This window comes from Lepisosteus platostomus, chromosome 9 (genome assembly GCF_059453375.1).
Source record: "Lepisosteus platostomus isolate fLepPlt1 chromosome 9, fLepPlt1.hap1, whole genome shotgun sequence".
NCBI lineage: Eukaryota > Metazoa > Chordata > Actinopteri > Semionotiformes > Lepisosteidae > Lepisosteus > Lepisosteus platostomus.
This window is the reverse complement of record NC_142619.1, coordinates 32,117,010-32,138,186: the sequence shown is the minus strand read 5'-3', so window position 1 is coordinate 32,138,186 and position 21,177 is coordinate 32,117,010. Positions and strand designations below refer to the sequence as shown.

Here is a 21,177-nt window from a genome sequence, read left to right as displayed (position 1 = left end):
TTTATCAAAGTTAGGGGATAACAAAATTAGAACACATAAACACAAGGGATTAAACACAGTTGAAGATACAAGGACCAGACACAGACACCAATTACATAATAGCTTTCCTGAAAAGGAGGTTTTGATTCTGGATTTGAATGTGCTCAGGGTAGGTGACTTTCTGATATCCTGGGGGATAGAATTCTAGGAAGGTAATAAGTCAGATAGGAACTGAGATGCCAAACCAAGTAGAACTATACTGTAGGTGAGCATTAGGATTTTGAAATTTACACAAAACCTGATAGGAAGCCAGTGCAAGGACTCCCAAGACAGGAGTAACATGATCACTTGTGCTCGACCTGGTCAGGAGCCTGGCTGCCGAATTCTGGACATATTGTCATAACATACAGTAAGTTTGTTCAGCATGGATTTAGATAAGCCAGCAAGAAGGTGTTGCAGTAATCAATCATAGAAAAGACAATTGTATTGACCAGCTTTCCTGCTACAGTCAGAGACCACATAGGACGCAGTCTGGCAATATTGCTGAGCACAGATCAAATATCACCCCTATATTTGTCAATTAGATTTTTAGATTGAAATTCAAGTACAATGCCATCCACAGATAGGGTTACTGCAGTAGCATTACATAGCTGATGGGAGGTGCTGAGAAGCGTGACTTGCAATTTAAATGAAGGAAATTTTGAGTCATTAAGGTTTTTATGCCAGAGATGCAGTCAGAGAGTGCAGAAACAGCTACTTCAGTGTCATGTATAGAATGGATGTAGATTTGAGTATCATCAGCAGAGAAATGATCATTCAGACCATGTTATTTTACTAACTAACCAAGTGGGAACATGTACATACTATATAGTAGGGGGCCCAGTATTGAGCCCTGAGGAACACCAGACAAAATGAACCCAACTTCAGAACAAAAACCCCCAAGAGAGACAAAGTGTTTGGAATCAGTAAGGTAAGACCTGCTAAGAGCAGTGGCAGAAATTTTAAAAACAGTCTCAAGACGAGAAAGTAAGATGCCATGATTAACAGTACTGAAATCAGTACTGAGGTCTAGGAGGATAAGGATAGATAGAAAAATGGAATCAACAGCCACAATAAAATCATTAGTAACTTTAACAAGGACAGTTTCTGTCCTGTGTAATTGTCTGTAACCAGATTGCAGGACGTTATTTGTAAAGAGCTGGTTGTTTAATTAGCCACCGCATGTTCTAAACTTTTTGCAAGAAAAGGTAGATTGGATATTGTTAAGGTGTCAGAGCCATGTTTGGTTTTGTAAGGCACTCAGTGTCAACTAGAAACTAGAAAGAGGAGAACTGGCAAAATTAGTCATGTAAGGAGGTGGTGTAGTAGTAAGATGCATAGTGGAGAGAATGTGATGGTAGATGTTATCGATCTTGGAAGTAAAAAACTCAAAGAAAGTGCTACAAAGTTGCGATGATGCAGGTAATGTAGTAGCAGCTTTAGCTGTCAATTGATGGTGGAGAATAGGCATCTAGATTGTTATGGCTGTTTTCAGTGATATGGAAGAAACAGCTGGATCTAGCAGACTCCATTGAATCCATGTATTCAATCCTCCTTTCAAAACCGAAGATGTACACTTGAGCCAGAAAGATGCAACCTGCATTCTAGTTTGTGGGAAGCAGCCTTCTCTGAATGCAACTGGTCAGTATACCATGGTGCAGAGTGAGTATAGGAGATAGTTCCAGTTTTAAGAGGAGCTAAGGTATAAACAGTAGTCTTCCAGAATATCATCAGAAATGCAAGACGATGAACAGAATCCATATAACTAGTCTCCTCAATTGATTGAAAGATGCTAAAACTTACAGAGCATAAGGGAAAATTGAGTTAGACAGGGAATTCTTGATCAAGAGAACAGCCAAGTGACACCTGCGGTAGGTCTAGATAAGTCCAAGTTGTGACCTTTGTTGTGACCTGGACTGAGTGCAAGTGTTGTTTGAGACCAAAGCATTCTACAAAGTTAGAAAGTCATTTTCTATGCTGGAAGGCTATGATGCAAAATCACCAAAAATAAATTATTAAAACAAGCATAACAGAGACAATAAATCAACAAACTCACCTAAAATGGCATCATTACGCTTGAAGGGTCTATAAACTGTAACAATGATTGTAGAATGTTGAATATCTTTTCACTATGCCTATGTGAATCTCATTTATACTGCAATAATGACAAAAAGAAAGAAAATTGTATGCTGAAATGTTTAAAACTATATTTTGTTTAAACTTTTAGCACATTGTCTTGTGTGTTGGAATTCATATATTCTTCATTGGGTGGATTGCTAAGTAATTTCACAGTAGCAATTAAATAGGGAATAATGCATTAAAAATACTTTAAGACTTTAAATCCTTAAACTACAATGGACTTTAAAATCAGGCCATGCCCAGCAGTGAGGATAAATATTTTCAGTCGTTCTGGATTCAAAAAGACTCCGCTATATGAAACAAATTCTTTTGAGACTGATGAAATAGGAGAATAGTTTGCTCAGTCAATCATTTGATCAGATATGTGATGCCCTACTTTTATTAAATGCAGTGACTGTAAATAGACCTGCCATGCTAAGGACATCAGTTAGGAGAAAATGAAATAAGACAATACATTATGCTGCAGTAGACCCCTGAAAACTGAAAAAAAAAAAGCCCACCTTGTCTTGTTTTGTTTAGTTTTGTTGGTTTCTTTCAATGTTATTGGGTATTTGTATGCATAAACATCTACCAAATGAGTTTGATAACATGTACTCAGGATGTGATCAGACAATCCAAGTCGTGTTCCTATATCTTAGTTTGTTTCACCCACCTTTGAATCTTCTTTGCAGGAGAAGGAAGCCCAGACAGTGAACTCTCATGTGGTGACCATATCCAGTCTACTGCCCTCCACTGCTTATAACTGCAGCGTCACTAGCTACAGCCATAACACACCCAGCGAGCCCACGTTCATCGCTGTCTCCACACGGGGTAGAGGTCTTCTGTTTATAAGCACATAAAACCTTCTTATCATGCATTCTCACACACAATGTCTACATTCAGTATGCATTAATGATCATCAGCTCTCTCCTCCTTCATCCTACTTGACAGAAATAAAATCAATGCTATGTTATGCATGTGTGATGCACAGAAGAAAACCAACACTGAGGTCTGATGGATTTAAATAATAAATACAGAAGATGTTAACACAAATGTAACGAAAGCGTTCTTTCCGGACCCTATGCGGACGACACAGTCCGGGGTTGAGTGAGAATACACGAGGGAAAAAGGCATGCAGGAAGCGGAGATGAAGACAGGGGGGCGTGTCCATGGTGTGCTGGTGGTCGGGGGGGGTGAGTCCGGGGCAAACGATCCAAAACAGAGTCCAATGCAAAATCCAGGACAAAGGCAAAAGGTCCAAAGCCGGGCGGTCCATCCGAGACTCCCCATTAAAAATGGGAACCGGATCGGAACTGGCAGGGGGAACGGAAACAGGAACAGAAACTTAAAACCATAACGGAGCCAGGCGCATCCAGGTCCCGGGCTCTCATGATATGGAAACCAGTGCAGAGCCCGGATTAACGTCAGCGTTTGGCTTTTAAGGGGGGCTGGAAGGAGGCTGGAACAAGGGGCGGGTGCACAAAATCAGGTCCGAAGTGAAAGAGCCGGAGCACCCTTAAGGGGGAGGGACTACAATCGTGACAACAAAAGCATTTAAAAAACTAAAATGTTTGCCTGAACATGACACACTGTCAAAATTAAAACACTGGAAGATTAGGGTCAGGCATTAACAGAGTCCTGACAGTGTTGACTCATAGATATGATAAGCCCTGGACAGAATGCTGTGAAATGTTCTGCCACTCATTTCCAATCATGTAGTGAAAGCTGAATAGGCTTGGTTGTCTCAAGTTGATAACACTGGTGAGTTGCTCCCACAAATGTTCTTTTAGATTCAGCTCCAGAAAAAAGGCTGGCCAGGGCAAGTCTTCAGCATTGTTTCTCGTGCCATTTTAATTCCAGCACTATTGATTCCTTTCTACAACAGCACATTTCCACCAGTCCACTGATTGTCTTGAGCAATAACTCGGTCTGGATAACACTCAACATGATGTCAGATCTGTCAAGGACAAAATGGTAATCATGGTGTTTAAAACCAACCAATTTTCTGTCTCCTGCTTTAGATATACTCTGTGACACAGAAGACAGCAGTTGTCTCTGTCCTGCAGCTGTCAATATTACCACTGTAGGCACTGTGGTGTCTCCGGGGGAATAGATAAATGTAATAAGTACGAAAGTACTCACACCACACACTCTTCTTTTATTTTCGTGAGTTTTCCTCCTTTTCCTTCGTTTGCCGTCTTCCAAACCAGTCCGCAATCCGTTTTCTCTGTCCTTGTTCAGTCCATGTTCCAAAAGTTCGTAAGATCCAACAAATCCGCACCGAGTCCAAATCACAAGCTGTATACCTTTATCCTTTATTTATTCTGTAAATCCGTTGTCCTTAAATCTTTGTCCACTCCAACCAAACTCCACTCTCTTCTCCGAAATGCATTCACCTACTGGCTTCCGCGCCGGTTCACTGTTTCCGGGGCATATATATTTTGTTTCCTGATGAGACCCACCTGCGTCTCGTTGTCTTTCAGACTGAGCCCTTTCCATCTGCGGGTCAGCTGGTTTCTCTTAGCGGCCATCTTGGTCAGGTCTAAGTCAAGTATAGTGAGCAGATCGTTCCTAAAATACCTGTCCTGGATGACCCTTCCTCTTGTCCTCTTACAGCACCTAAGCATGCAGATCATTTTTAATGCAGACAGTGTGCTACAGTCATTCTGCAGAGACTTGGCGTCCCTTAAGTTCTCGTTCTGTAGCTACTATAGTCTGAAAAGTGATGATAAAAAGTAACGTAGATGGATTTGATGGTCCTGGGCCGGTATGGTGACTTTCTGCCCTGTAAAATGTAGCCTGAGAAAACCTCACAGAGCTAGTTTCCTGGTTCTTTAGTGAGGTGATTTTTGAAGTGAACTCAAGTTGTAAAAGAAAATCAGGTATAATGACTCTGGGGTTTAGCAAAGATGTTGCAAGTCTAGGGGGATGTCCCCTGTGAATGTATTCTGAATGTCTTTACCTCTGGTCAGAGGATTGTCAAGCCTGTGTTTTTCTTTTACAACAGATTGAACAATATCTTCATGGATATTTTAAAAGCAAAACACATTTCCCTATGTGCTAATGGATATTTGTCTAATAATAAGCACTTTGTTGTACGTCTTCTAAAAGGGGATTGATACCCATGTCAGGAACAGCCAGTCCTCGTTACTCATGCCAGGCATGGCTTCTCTGTTTCAGCATTAATTACCATTATTAATTGTTATATCAATTCATTCTGAAGATTTTTAATTGAATTCAAATATAAAGCACTGAGCGCCTGGCATGTTTACAAACTTACATGAGTGCTAAAATAAATGGACGTACATCCTAGCAAGCCATTAATGTAAAATTTAGATCATGAAAATATCATGAATGTCATGAAAATAAAATAAGACATGTCATGATTTTTTTTCACTGTGCATCACTATGTACACAATGTTGTTGCTAGTAAAGGGTCAGTCTTTCTGTTACATTTAAACAATAGTATCCCAAAACTTAAAACATGAAATAATTTATGTGTAGACCATACACTTACAGAAAATATTACTGATAGATGATCGGCTTCTCTACTAAAATGAACTGTACCTGCTATTTTATGTTGGATATTGTAAATGTTTTTTTTTTCTTTATGAACAGGACCAGTTTATTTCTTTCAGTCTACAGCAATGTCCTGTGTTTTGCAGTGACAGAGATGAATCCTAACGTGGTAGTGATCTCAGTCCTGGCCATTCTGAGTATTGTCCTGATCAGCCTCCTACTGTTCATCCTCATTATGCTCAGGAAGAAGCACCTTCAGATGGCCAGGTGAGTGTCTGGGAACCAACCAGCCGCAACAGTGCAGTTCAAGTCAGATTAAGTTATGATTTCAGAACATAAGAAAGATACTGTACAATTGGGAGAAGACCATTTGGTCCATCTTCCTCATTTGGTTGCCAGTAGCTGATTGAGTCTGGGAAATCTTTCTCGAAATAATTGGGTATCAGCTTTATCAAATTGACTGAGTAGTTTGTCACAGAATCCTTCAACAACATGTATAAAAAAGTGCCTCTTCTCTGTGTCTAACTATTATGAGGTACTCTCTGTTGTATATATGAATACATAATAGGATTTCATACTGTTTAAAGTAAATTTCATACTTTTTTATTCTTTTCACTTGTGATCTGAAAAAAGTACAGTATTTTGAACTTCTTAATTTGTGGTTATTTAGTTGGAGCCAGTCTGTCTAAACGCAGGCGTGCAGTCTGTATAGCTAGAAAAGCCAGTTCACCTTTAACAAAACATCAGACACTCATACTGTAGATATTGAATATAATTCATCTTTTTAGCAATCATGTAAGATTGCAAGTAGCTTTTAAAGTCTTGACAAGATGACAACAATGTAAGTACAAAGAGTTTTTCACAATTCAACAAAAAAAATTAACAATTTAATAGAAAGAATAAAAAAACTAAAAAGAGATATAATTGTATGGTACCACTTTTCCTAAAGAAATATTTTAAAAAGCTTCTTTTCTTTATGAAGAACCTAGTTTATAACTGAAAGAAGCAATACATACTGTAGCTGTTACTTCAATATACTGTAACTAGGCTCAGTTCTATTCAATTTGTATTTTTCCTGCCAAACCACCAGTATATATATATTTTTTGTTTGAATTTGAATATATAATTGTTTTTAATTTGAATTCATTGTTATTTTTATTTTTATTATGCTGCAGTGGCACTTATGTATAAATATGTTTCCACTGCAACAACTGCTTGACAAGACATGTCGCCTCATGGTGATGATAGATCTCTGCTCAGAATCTCAGAACAGATTCAGTTTATCTTGGTTGTTAATGAGGGTCACAATAAGGGTCACTTAGCAGAAACCTGCAATTTGCATCCTAATGTCTTTCATTAGGACATCCGAGAAGGACTTCTCTCTGTGCACTCAGTGCTGTGCTGTTTGCTTTGCGCCAGCATTGCCTCTGTCATTGATCTTTCAACTTGTAATGATAGCTGGAGAACCTGTGTCCTATGATACAGAAAAATGTCCTCTGTCACTAAACACCTTGGTAACCTTCAGATTGATTGATTTAAACAGATTGTCTAACTAATAATTAGCAATCAATCTGAGCAACACCTGTAGTTAGTCTGCTAACTTTTTTTCTTCCTTTATCTGCTTACTCTAAAGTGTAATATGTGCACTACAACAGAAGCTAGAGAGGGTAGGTAGAAAATCATTCACTAAGCTATAGTTTGTAAGGACACTTGTAAACACTGGCCTGCAGCTTCTGATGACAGGGTGGTGAGAGAGAAAATTAACCATTTTTAACTGGGGCCAAATATTGGCCAGTCTAGCTGTGTTTCAGACTCTCTCCGTTGTCATAAAGGTAATATAACCCCAATAAATCTCCATCCATGGAGAATTCAACATTGTTCTGGTTCAGAAAATTGAATGTTTTATTTCTCTTCTCTGGCTTTAGACTGAATATTAAAATGGATACAATATGGTAGATTATGCAGACTGAAAGAAAATCTTTTGTTGCCAATGCAAATCCTGTATAGCCATTACATGTTGTGTTTCAGTCAACATGTTTATGAACTAGCATCTGCATGACCATAGATGAATATTTATTTTTATTTTGACAGGGTAGTTTATTTATTGTGTGGATGATCAATGATCACTGCCTTTGTGCTTACACATATAATATGACCAGTTTTTGTAATTTCAATCCCCATGGACAGAATACATTTTTAAAAAGCCTCTCATTCAGTACTTAAGTATTTTAAAAGGTTCAATGACACAAAACAGTATGGTTTTTGCTACTGAAAAAAAAATGATTTTGTGGTATTATAGCAGGAACAATGTAAGGTAGAACATTTTTTCCCATCAGCTAATACTTTAATAAATTCCAATAAAAAATATGAAACTGGTGAGTTCACATATTAAAAGTCAAGTCTCATTTCTTCCTTTCCTATGAATGATTACTGTACAAGCTCTAACATTTGCCATAAAACCTGATATATAGGGGTATTCCATAATATAATTACTTCTATTATACTGTATATTAACAATAGTTTTGACTCCCAGGGTTGTCTAACATGAATTTGGTTGACACATTAATACAATGGAATTTGTGCATACTTTCTCAGTTTTGCTAAAACATGTGCATCAGACCATGAAAGAATATCCTAACATAACCACTATTTGCTTCTAGATAAAGATGCAATGCCAGTTCATCCACAATATAAAGTCAGCATATCAGTTTCCTTTGAAAAGAGGAACCTGGGTACATACAGTATTGCTGATAGAATGTAGAAACTAACATGGTAATTTCATATGAGTTTGAGCATTTTACAGGATGGGGTGTTTTTGGGTGTTGATATTTGCATTATTTCAACATTCTTTCCTTATTTATTATTTCCTTTCCTTCCTATTTTATATTCCAGATTCAATTATGAATAGGAAAGGTTGGTCTCATACCCTGATTCAATGTGACAGTACTTGACTAATAATAATAATAATAATAATAATAATAATAATAATAATAATAATAATAATAAACTTTATTTTATATAGCAACTTTAAAGGTGGCTTCTCAAAGCGCTTTACAGGATGACAACAACAATAAATAAGAAGAATACACAAGATAAAACACAATTACAATATATAGAGGAGACCGTGGATGGTGGTACTAAGAAAAGCAAAGGGGTGAAGAATGGAACCAGTTAAGGCTTTTCTAAAGAAGAGGGTTTTGAGTCTGGATTTGAAGGAGTTTAGAGAAGGTGACTCTCTGATATCCTTGGGGAGAGAGTTGCAGAGCTTGGGGGCATAACAGGAGAAGGCCCTGTCACCCATACAATGTAGACGGGCTTGGGGGACAGTTAGGAGACCAGAATTAGAAGAGTGAAGGTTGCAAGGTGGGGAGTAGGGCGATAATAGTTCAGACAGGTACTGAGGTGCCAAGGCACACAGAGCCTTATAGATGAGCATGAGGATTTTAAAGTATACACGGAATTTGACCGGAAGCCAGTGCAAGGACTCCAGGATATTAATAATGTGAACAGTTGCACTAGACCTGGTCAGGATTCTGGCTGCTGAATTTTGGACATACTGCAGTTTGTTCAGAGTAGATTTAGATACCCCAGCGAGTAGAGCATTACAGTAGTCAATTCGAGAGTAGTCAATTCGACTAAGAAACTGTGTTCCTCTTTCATTTAAATGACAAAGCGTGAATCCTTCAAATAAAAAGTTCCTTCTTGTTCAGTTTATCTACAACACGCTGGTCTTTGTTTCCAAACAAAAGACCTGGAGCTGTGGGTGTTGCTGCCTTTTTAAACACAAGCTCCACGGGCAATGGAAAACACCTGTAAGCAATCAATTCATTGAAACCAATATCAGGCCCTCAGCTTCTGGCTATTTACGGCACACTTCTGGTTTGCAGGCTATAGTTGGGAACTACAAATATTATCATGGCAAGGTTAAAGGGGTATGAACTTTTCCTTAACCTGGGCCCATTATATACCCCTTCTATTACCTTGCCCCTTATATTTTTACAGTATTGTTAACATAGCTGTAGGTGTTGGCCCACTGTCTGGGTGTTTCGTTCTTTCTTAAAATTAAGCTTCTAAACTTCAAAACAATTTTATTGTTTTAAAACTTGAAAAACCGAGCACATTGGTACCATTGTATTGCTTCTGAAAGACTAAACTAAACATCTCTAAATTTTCTTTCAGAGAGTGTGGTGCTGGAACGTTTGTGAACTTTGCCTCATTTGAAAGAGATGGAAAGCTGCCTTATAACTGGTAGGAACATGTTGCCAATGCATATTACCCGTGTTATCATTCTTATTTTTCTTTTTAGAAAATTAGCCTGCTCTGACCATGCCATTCACCATGCTCTGAAGCACAAATAGATTAAACTAACCTAATATGCTTCACATTCACTTTTTTTCAGTTCTTAAGAGATGCTAGAGCTTGCCCTCTTTAGTTTCCCGAGTTCCCTGACTTTTGAGGAGAAAAAAAACACTTGGAAAGGTTATATGATTCTATAATCAAGTTACTTGCTATATTAATTAAGGATTCAATTATGTAATGAGTACAGCTGGAACAAAATCCAGCACTTTTTTTCTCCTTAGAACAAGAGGTGGTTTGTTTATTACATTTCAGTGATGTTTTACTGAGAAACTGTATGCCTTGGAGTGTCCACATATTCAGAGCAAACTAAGAGTATGGAGGCCATACGGTGCAATATTGCTGTGAACACAGTGGCTGTGGAACTACAATTTCTTTTGGGGGGAAGATAAACAGATTAACTACAATTCCAAAAACGTAGAGTCTTATACTTTGTTTCAGTTAACACTCAAGAAAGCTAGACTGAAGGATCTCGACTCGCTCAGTTCTTGTGAGAGACTTTATCGTTAACTGAAAGACACTTACAGTATGAAAGCCTCCGTAATTTGTGGTTGCACTATCTCTGTGCACAGCCATATTTTATTGCCATACATCTTTCATAAGCCCTAAATATTTATAAACAAATGAAAGAAGCAGTAGGATAGAATGCTGAGTAACTCTGCGGTAAGTCCGCTTTGACTCATCAGATTCAGAAAAACCTTTCACTTCTCAGTGTAAACAAAATGAATTAATCGAAGTATATCCTATTGCAGTGCTGCAGGCACAATGAATAACACCAAAAATGTCATAAGGAAAGAAGGAGGAAAGATAATTTAGGAAAAAAGATCAACAACATTCAAGCTGCATGTCTTTGTATTAACCACTATTGACCAACTAACTTTGTTCTTGGGCACTGTCATTGACAAGTACTAACTGAGCACAACTTTGTCCCTACCTGTACCTGTTTTTAATTCTTCAGGCGAAGGAGCATTTTTGCCCTCCTTACACTTCTACCATCCTGCCTTTGGACTGATTATCTTTTGGCTTTTTATTTTAATCCTTGGTAAGTAGCACTTTGTCTTGCTTCCAGACACCCACGCCATTTTAATGGAACAGATCTATGAAGAAAAAAATCTCCCGTCACTCTCCTTCCTTGTGTGCTCTAAGGTCACATTAGCTTTGCCAAGAGCTGTCGGTAGCATTCACAAAGCTTTTAGCACTGCACTGAGCTTGCGTAAGTTGTCAATAAATACAAAATCAAGCTGCTGAATTTTAACACTAACAAGAAAACACTAATAAGGATGTGAGAGCTCTTGCTTTAACCTCATATGGTGCTTGTGAGGCATTACAATGTAACTTTTTTTTTAATTCTGAAAAGAATCTTCTCAGATACAGACTGATATATTATGTCAAAACACATTTATAATCAACGATTACCCATGAACAGGTAATATAGTGCTGCAACATAATGTGTTAAGCTCCCAAACCAGAGGGATATTGGGTAAAAGCCTTCAGAGACAAATAATCCACTAGAATTGATTCTTGACATGTGGAGTGTATTCTGTGCTTATTCTTATCCTTGATGTAGTTCCTCATTTACAATGTAGACATACATTGTTTAGAGTGTTTGGCATAGATCCTTCTTCTCATTTATATAGTGCTCAAGGGTGCAATCTCTCAAATTGAGGCAGATATGGAACAGTGACTCACGCTGGCCAGGTATGGCTGATTTGTACAGACACTGACTGCCAATCTACCCATGGGGAGTCTCTTTATTAGCACAGTGTACAAGTATGTCTTCATCATAGATATTTACTGTAGTAAATTCTAAAAGAAATGTGATTAAAGTGCAAAAGCATTAAATGGTTATACAGTAATTACATGCTGCATATGATGGGCTAAAGAATCATCTTCTGTTCTTAATTGAAGGGGCAACACTGCATTGAAGAAAAAGAAGCTAACAAAGTAAGATTTGTATCTAATTTTATTCATGCATTCATGAAGACAATTTTATATAGCTGTTTTTTGTGAATTAGCAGTGTCTTATCAATTTTTTTGTGGCGGGTAAGCAAAGTGAATTTTTTTTTTTAGTCATGGTGAGCTCATTGGTCCTGCTTTCTTTTCATTGTAATGTGCTTGGCATTAAAATGCAATACTAGTTTTAATTGCAGCATTTGATGAATTAGTACAAAAAGCCAAAAGAAAAAATGTTCACCACGGATATAAAATGCAGAAAACACTTGGTATGGAAGTTAAAAAAAATAATCAGAGAATAAAAATTAAAATGGTTTGATGGAATGGATGCTTGATGTAACACGTTCCACACATAGCTGGTTTTATGTTTAAATTTCTTTGCACATTCCACTAACAGATGTTTTTAGAGAAAATAGTCTTTCAATTTCTGATATGTTGTTGGAACTTGTAATATTAACCACTTTCTTTGCAGTATTTTAAATTGCATTGGTGTATTTATTGTTTCTCTAATATAAAACGTTTTGAATATATTGAGATGATGGATTCAGATTATTTAAATGCTCAGACAGCAGCAAAAAATCGAAAATAATGTTTCACCTCATAGAGTTTTTAAGGAAAGGTCAAGAAGGATCATAGCAACCAAGGTGTGTCTCATCTCTGCATCTCATAATTGTCCATGACATCATTTCCTAAAAAATAGGAAATTGTAAACCATTGTAAAGTTCTGCATTCCTACTTCAGTCAGTCCAGTTTCTATTTCAGTTAACTCCTCTGTATGAAGTTCCTGTCTCCCTCATCCTCAGCCAGTGGTTGTCCCATCTTTAACATTCCTAAACTTTGAGTCATGCTATTATTCCCTGTGACATTATTTAAATCCTCAAAGAGCAATGAAAAAATGAAATTAGTTCTCACTTAATGATTGTGGAATACCCTGTAAACTAAAAGCTTTATTATAAAATCTGAGGGAAAATAAACACCATTATCTTATCTCCATCTCTAGCCCTGTCCAATTAGACGATTTTGATGCATATGTCAAAGATATGAGCAAGGACTCTGCTTACAAATTCTCTCTGCAGTTTGAGGTAAGAGGAAAAACTTCAAGAGTCAAAACTGAAAAATAATTTTATCCTCTCATGGTCTCGGAGGAAACGATAACACGTAGTTTGTAGATTGGAAATATTGTTAAAATCAGATTACATCATGTCTTTGGAATAAAGGATCAAGCAGAAAGTTTACCTGGTGAAGTCCTTGTTAATCCAGCTGACTGCTCGAGAATACTAAGGCATGAATAGAGGTTTTGTAGAAAGTCTTCAGAATAATTTCCAGCTCTTGCTGTGTGAAGAATGAAGGGGAGGACAGCAGAAAGAAGACCAATCAAGAAAACATTTATTGTGAAAGAAAACATTTTTAGTTTTGGTCTGTTTCTAAGTATGATGGCACTCTTTTATAATGCCACTATTTGTTCTTCTGTAACAATATGTACTTGAACAGGAGATGGAACTAAATTATTTTCCAAACTGTCTTCTGGATCACAATGAATCAAATATGACATGTTTGCTTTATAAAAACAAGACAGAAAATACAATGTGAGTTTTAAAAAAATATTGTAGAGGAAAAAATGTCACTTTGATGCATTTCGGAGGACAATTATTTATTATGGTTGTTACTTGTTATTGTTATTATGGTTTTAGTATTTTTCTTTTGAACATTTTAATAGGATCATTTCAGAGCATTTTTTCCAGTTTGAAATTTTGTAAGTGTCTTTGAAAATTAAAGCCAACTGTAACTTTAATTGAAAACCTCCAATTACAATATATACTGTAAATGGAGACAATGAAACACGAATTTGGTACTGTATATAAAAGGATTAATGTTACGCCTGAGGAAAGATATAATTGAGATATAATTGTCCTGCTCATGTCAGAAAAACAATCTTAGAAGGGAAAACAGGTGATTGATTCCAAGGTGAGATACAGGTATCCTGTTTCTGTTCCCAGGATCTCAAAAGTGTAGGACTTGACATCTCCCATGAAGCAGCTGATTTGCCAGTGAACAGAGCAAAAAACCGCTATACAAATATCCTGCCATGTGAGTTGGAACATCTCACTTCACAAAAAAATATTCAACTTCACTTGAATATTGTGTGATTCTCAATATTAATGTTAATCTTAGTGTTCATAAATTTAAACTCTACTTCCACTTTATCAAAATAGAATTTCTCAATAGTATTTCTTCAGTCATTTTTATTGAAGTTTGCATTCATTTAAAAAGTTGTGATTCATTCTAGTGAAAACATTTTTAGTACAAACTTCTGTTGTAATTTGATGTATTAATGTGTTAACCATAACTAGGTATTTCAAGTGCACAGATGAAACAAGTACTATAGCATACTGCTTGTAGTTTTGTAACAGATTATTGGTCATTATTGGGTTAAAATACATGAGTTACAAAATTGGATATAATTGTATTGGATGAATTTAATAACGTTTTTTCTTTGTCAAATGTTTAGGCATTTATGCTCTCCAGTGGAGGACATATTTAGTGACATTAAGTGTTTTATGAACAGATTGATGGTGTGTGCTGAAAATGTAATAATATTCCCTGACATTTTCTTTCATTTACAGATGACTTTAGCAGAGTGAAACTAATATCAATGCACAACGATGAAGGATCCGATTACATCAATGCAAATTATATACCAGTAAGTGTCATCGAAATATGGTTCTATCTCTTTACCTCTGTGACAGATTGTGCTAAACATTGTACAACAAGATACAGCACGATTATATTAGGAAAGTCTCAAAATCCATTGATTAACTGGGAAGAACAGGAGTTTTGTTTATTACAATACTGACCTCTGCTGTTCCTTTCTGAGTATTTCTGATATTTTTTTTACTTATAGTGTCATTGTAATAATTGAGAGTAAAAACAGAGAAAGAGTTTTTAAACAAAACACATTTTGTTTTGACACGAGTGAAACACAGTGCTTACAAAGTTCACTTAAAACAAAAACCACAACATTAGAAATTGTTTTAGACATTATGGTTTTAAAGCCAGGGAATGCCATAACAGACACCTACAGTATATCATACTACAGAGATATACAACTTATCATGCAGAGGGAGATCTGATAGGCAAGGCACCAAGCAGCAACAGAGCAATGTATCGTAGAGCATATGTATAAATAAAATATCAAAATATGTTTTCATACAGAAATCTGGAATCATTCAATTTAACTTTAGAGAAGGCACATACAGTAAACCTATTCTCTTTCACTTTCACTATATATATATAATATATAATATGTGGTCAGTTTTTCTCATCCAGTAAAAAGTATAACAAAATATTGATTTTCATATGAGTATCATTACTAACATTAGTACTGTAGCCCTCAAATATCAAGAGCAAGAGTATTATCTAATTTCCTTGTTCATTATCTAATGTCCTTGCCTCATATTTTGTGTTGTCCCTCTGGCTTGGGGAAAATGGTCCAGCAATCAACAGTATAGCACCGATATTCCTAGGGGTCTCGTCTGGTTGGCTTGTTCCTCAATAAATCCTGCTGAATATATACAAATCTTGTGCTTTAGTGGTGCATTGTTACAGTAAATAGTAAATTTTTTGTCCCATTCCCTGGCTTTGCCCTCTCAGGGTTACAGGTCTCCACGTGAATATATTGCAACACAGGGGCCGCTGCCAGAGACAAAGAATGACTTCTGGAAGATGGTCCTGCAGCAGAAATCCCACATCATTGTCATGCTGACACAGTGCAATGAACGGAGAAGAGTAAGTCCCTTTATCTTCCTTCAGGTTTAAGAGTATGTGATAACCCCCTGAGATCAGCTGTTGTGAGCAGGACAAACTCTCATTCTGAGGGAGCTGGTGTTTTGTGAAATGTGTTCTACAAATGAAGAAGTATACATTTTTGATAATAGACATGGCTGCTGAGGAATATGATAGACCCTTGTCGTCTGTGATTGAGGAGGCTATAACAAGATTATGAAGGGCATGAATACGTATTGTTAATTGTTGTTGTTGCAGGTTAAATGTGACCATTACTGGCCATTTACAGAGGAACCTGTTACTTATGGAGAAATCACTGTTGAAATCACCTCTGAAAAGGAAGCCACTGAATGGACTGTGAGAAATTTTAGACTTGGCTATGTAAGTATTAGTTAAACATCAATGATCCTTTGTAGTTTTTATGGCAATTCAGGATTGCCAGTGTGTGAGGTAAACTGAGAGACACCAAGACAGGCACTCCCAAGAGCTCTGTGTCACTCACGGAAGGAAATTCTAATAGTTCTTGAGATTTTTAAACTGTAATCATTTCTTCTTGACTTTTATTAATAAAAACATTAATAAGATTGATATTATGTTCCTACGTTTACTCATGTTTTTGTATTCCATTATAAATACTTTTTCCTTTTGCAGCATGCCAGTCAGATCTAGAGGTGTACAGAGAGAATATTAAAGTAATCAGATAAGATTTAATATTTGGATTCACTAAGTGATTTGCTGGTTTGTTTAAATAAATAAATAATTGTGAAGCACTTTTCACTTATACTACTGTAGATATTATTAACTCTAAGTGTATAATCTCATTGAGAAATCTTTTTGTATTGCTAGCAATCTAGCATTAACAATATAGTTTTGCAATATACTAAAATAACTGAAAAGTGTTATCTCTTACGTCTGTTTTACTTTTATTTTAACAATACAAAAATATATTTTATCATACAGTGTTTAGTATGTAATATACTCACCTTTAAGTACATCTGAGCAGCTCAGTTAGGGTATATGATTATAACATATATGATTATCAGAAATTGTTTTTGTTGGAATAATGCACTACTGTATATAGCAAATTCTTCATTAAAATCTTACACATCATGTTATCTCTCACAGCACAGAACTGAATGGTGCTAAAGGGATTTCTGAACTGAAGGGCATTAACAGTATTTTGAATCTCTTATGATTTGAAAGAAAAAAAAACTAATTGCTTCAATGCACATTTTTTTTTTGTCCAAAATAAAATGAAGAAAAAGATCCTTAAAATATGCAAATGTTCTTTAAAGTTTTGGAAAAATGTGAAGGGATGCAAGCACAATGGTTAAGTTTTTTTCTTGGAAATTTAATATCATTTTGTATTTTTCATGTTTGATATGTACAGTATTTAATCTAATAAACCTTTTCAGACTGGCATGGTATCAAATAAATACATTGTAGACTAGAGTGTAGTAGCAAAACAATATTAAGAGGAGGGTGCATTAAGTAATGGAATGAGTCATCACTACTAATGCTACTTTGATGAGTGTTTATAAAAGAGTGCCTGTACGATACATTGTACTAGTAATGTTTATTTACATTAATTTCCTGATTTCTCTGCAGGCTGATGAGACACAAGACGTCTTGCATTTAAATTATACATCCTGGCCTGATCACGGAGTTCCAACAGTCAATGCTGCTGAGAGCATTCTGCAGTTTGTGCAAATTGTCAGGCATCGAGCAGCAAGGAGTAAAGGACCCATAATAGTGCACTGCAGGTAAGGTGACATTAGAGGTATGAAATTGCAGAGAGCCATTGCCGTTTCAGTATCGGTCTTTTGAAATATGGCACATTTTCTGGATTATGCAAAGCTTTAATGCAACCAAAAGGACTGCACGCTTGTCAGTCAGCCTTAGGGAACTTTAATTTAGCACTGTTATACAGTAAAATCTCAATATTTATGACTTTTACATTTGCAATTTTGCCTATAAGCTCAAAAGTATTAATGTCATCTGTATCTGCATTCGCTGACCAAAATTGTCATTCATGGGTTGTGCAGTATGGGCATAAATGCAGGCACCCACTTGTGCACCTACATTTCAGAGATCTACTTCACCTCACCTGCATTTGTCTCTACAGTAAAGGCATACAGTAGCTTGGTTAACAAAGAGTTAACTTGTTTATGGGTTATGCTTTAGTTATTCAGTTACTGTCAGGAAAGCATTTGATGTGTGTTATATGTAGACCTGTTATGAGAGTAATGCTCATGAATGTGAGCGATGTAATATGAAATTAAAGAAACGTTAAACTGTTCCTGAAGTTTTCATAGTCTCAGTTCTCGCATGTATCGTGGAAAAGGTTAAAAAATGTTATTTAGAACTAAAAATGCTGAAGCAAGAGCATAAATACCATTAATAACATGGTTAATGGGACTAACCCCAGCTCTCCCCACCTGCAGGATATTTGAGTAAATCAGGAGTTTTGCTTATTAATTCAGTAATTAAATTGGACATATATTTTGACATTTTTGATCTGGTAATAAGGTTTGATGCAGATTTGATGGGAAAAAAATTAATATAATGTTATTTTAATGTGTTGAAGGTAGTTTATTTGTATATGCTTGTAGACAAAATTATTTAGTGGAAGTCGAATTCTAATCTCTCACTTCTGCTTCCACACTCATAAAACACCCTTGCTGCATGTGACACTGAACACTTCTTTTCTAGTACTCAGCATTTCGCTTCATTGCTGACAGACCTGTTTTGCACTCTTTCGTGCTGCTGGAACCTTACTGTTATTGCGTTCCTCTCCTGTGAAGAACGGAGTCACTTTCTCGCCTCTTCAGCATCGACCCTTCAGGGAAACAAGTGGCTCTGCTACCACGAAGTCACCTGCATTTTTCTTTCAGTGCTCCTGATGTCGCCAAGCTTTCCAGACGCTGTGAACTTCTGCAGTAGTTTCATCTCTCCTTTCCCTTTCCTTCTCTCTCTTCTCTCACTCCATTCTTCCTCCCCCTTTCTTTCCCGTTTCTGGTTGAGGCTCAAAGCCACTGCACATACAGCTCCAGCCTATTCCATCTCTTTCCTTTCCCCTATTCCTTTTTTTACTGTTCCCCCTAGGAGCTCCTGGTCGCCGGTTCCCACTCCTCCCTACGGGTCCGAGAACAATGGGACAGTCGGCCTCCAGATCTTGCGCACTCTTGCACTCAGACCAAGGTTGCTAAAGTGATGAGTCCCCCCTCACCTATTTATCTCCACCAGTTCTAGTGTCCAGTTGGTATATGTGTTAGCCCTCGACTCTTCTCTCTCTTAAAGCTTTCAGCCACAGATGTGGCTGATATTTCTTGTTTGGGGGTGGTTCAGCTCGGAATGCATTCTCATCTGTTCTGTCCAGCAAGCGGTCACTGTCTTCCAGTTTCCGGGTCACTGCAATGTTTGCTGCTGCCCACCACAGAATTCTGTTTTCAAGCTAGCCTCGCTAGGTCCTGCTGATGGATGCTATAGTGTTGCCAAATGTTCGCCAGCTCACCTTTTGGCACCCTAATCATACGTGCTTCTCATGCACTGCGTATATGAATCGACTCCTTCAAACAAGCTGAAGCCCTCATCCTACACTCTTCTTGTTCATTCCACGCTACACACACGTTCTTCTCGTTCCGGTGAAACTGGAGCAGAACTGACTTGCATTTAGCTCAGTATTCGAAATGTGTGCTGGTATTTTGTGGATTCTTTTGTGGGGATGTGATAGCACTGATCTCCAAACAGCAGTGTCATCTCCTCAGCCAGGTGAGTTAAAGCCAAAGTTTTAAGCACGCCACCTCTTTTGTCACGGTTATAAAACTGTGGAAGACTCCATCAGCGGCTTGACTTGACTTCCTCTCACCTGCTGGTTGCTGCTGCTCAGCAATTAAGGTTGATATAAATAAGAAGAGAATTAAAGTGTGCTGCTTCTTCTACTTTTTTTTAATCTTCTTTTATGATATAGCATAAAAACACATGGAGGAAGGCAAGGGGGAAAGAAAATCAGAATCAAAACTCACCCTAATCATCTGGTTTGTTCATTGCAAAAACATTTTATAAATGCTGAATTATATTCACGTGGTTTGCAAACTTCTGAAGTTGACCACGATCAATGTTTTGTAAGAAACAAATGAAATGCTAGTGTAAATGCTATTGTCTCTTTTTGCAGTGCTGGTGTGGGACGAACAGGAACTTTCATAGCTCTAGATCGTCTAATGCAGCACATACAAGAACATGAGTATGTAGATATTCTGGGACTTGTGTCAGAGATGCGATCTCACAGACTCTCAATGGTCCAAACAGAGGTAAATCTGCCTGCTCCTGGCCCAGAGTAACTTTTCTTTAATCCATGCTGGTTACAAGTTGAAATGTTATATTTTAATGCAATTTACCTACTGTGCCTTTGCAGGAGCAGTATATTTTCATCCATCAGTGTGTTCAGCTGATGTGGAAAAAGAAGAAGCAGCAGATCAGTGCTGGTGACATCATATATGAGAATGTCAGCAAATCCTAAATGTGGTGTCTTACAGCGTATGTATCAAGCAATGTCGATATATATGCATATGTATATATGTAATTAGAGTAGTTTAGTAAGAAACTACTTACACTGAAGGATAAGAAATTAAAGGGAAACTGCAACACTATTTTTATGTTTCGGGGTTAAAATGAATTGGTAGTAATGAGTGCATTTCAAACCACAATGAAACTACCAAGTACATGGTTACATGTACAACCTCCAAGATACACTACAAATAGACGAAGTTTCAATGTATGCATAGCGACATATTGTCATCATAGCCTGTGATTCAGAAGGAGGCAACAAAACCTCCAGTGACACAAAAGCGACCCTATTACATTGGAGACATGCTTTAGGCCAGGTGAATGTTGCTACCATATAAATATTAAATATTTTAATGAAACTGACACATACAAGCTGACAATTTTTCAATGCTTTATCTAAGTATTGCAAAAACGAGCAACCTGCCAACCAACTAAAATACACTCAGAATCATTATCTAGTTATGCAAACTCGCTCTATCATTTACATTGGTGGTAATTGTATGGTAAATCACACCTAAAAGAAATTCCAGGAATATCTTTGGAGGACTTGCTGCGCCGTAGCCTGTGCTGTCACCTAAACAGCTGATTTGAATGAGTGTGATTGAATTTAATTCATATCGACTTTGAGACAGTTTTACCAACAAATACTATTTACTTGTTAACTCAGCATGCAGATCATGTTTGACCACTTGTGGGGTGAAATGTCTGCTACACAATTTGTACTTATTTGATTGTACATCATGCTGAATCACATTGAGCGTGGCGGTGGAACCAACATCAGTGCCCATGCTTATTACTTATCTCTTGGCTAGTTGACAATCCCTTGGAGAGGGAGACAGTTTGACTTTCTGCTGATTCGATTCT

The 21,177-nt window shown here is 37.1% G+C and overlaps 1 protein-coding gene across 4 annotated transcripts in view; it reads left to right on the top strand.

The window, feature by feature from the left end:
• The window catches only part of ptpro (protein tyrosine phosphatase receptor type O), a 65,456-nt gene that overhangs the window by 40,675 nt on the left and 3,604 nt on the right, over window positions 1-21,177 (top strand). For 2 of the 4 annotated variants that reach the window (XM_088644742.1, XM_088644741.1), the window contains exons 14-26: window positions 2,829-2,967; window positions 5,802-5,922; window positions 9,835-9,903; window positions 10,970-11,053; window positions 11,920-11,955; window positions 12,965-13,046; window positions 13,962-14,052; window positions 14,589-14,665; window positions 15,616-15,750; window positions 16,006-16,128; window positions 17,356-17,510; window positions 19,922-20,057; window positions 20,162-20,283. In XM_088644742.1, the coding sequence (XP_088500868.1) occupies window positions 2,829-2,967; window positions 5,802-5,922; window positions 9,835-9,903; window positions 10,970-11,053; window positions 11,920-11,955; window positions 12,965-13,046; window positions 13,962-14,052; window positions 14,589-14,665; window positions 15,616-15,750; window positions 16,006-16,128; window positions 17,356-17,510; window positions 19,922-20,057; window positions 20,162-20,266 (1,353 nt within the window). In that variant the 3' untranslated portion in view covers window positions 20,267-20,283. The remainder of the gene's footprint in view (window positions 1-2,828; window positions 2,968-5,801; window positions 5,923-9,834; window positions 9,904-10,969; window positions 11,054-11,919; window positions 11,956-12,964; window positions 13,047-13,961; window positions 14,053-14,588; window positions 14,666-15,615; window positions 15,751-16,005; window positions 16,129-17,355; window positions 17,511-19,921; window positions 20,058-20,161; window positions 20,284-21,177) is intronic. The other 2 variants (XM_088644744.1, XM_088644743.1) reach the window with 1 other exon arrangement.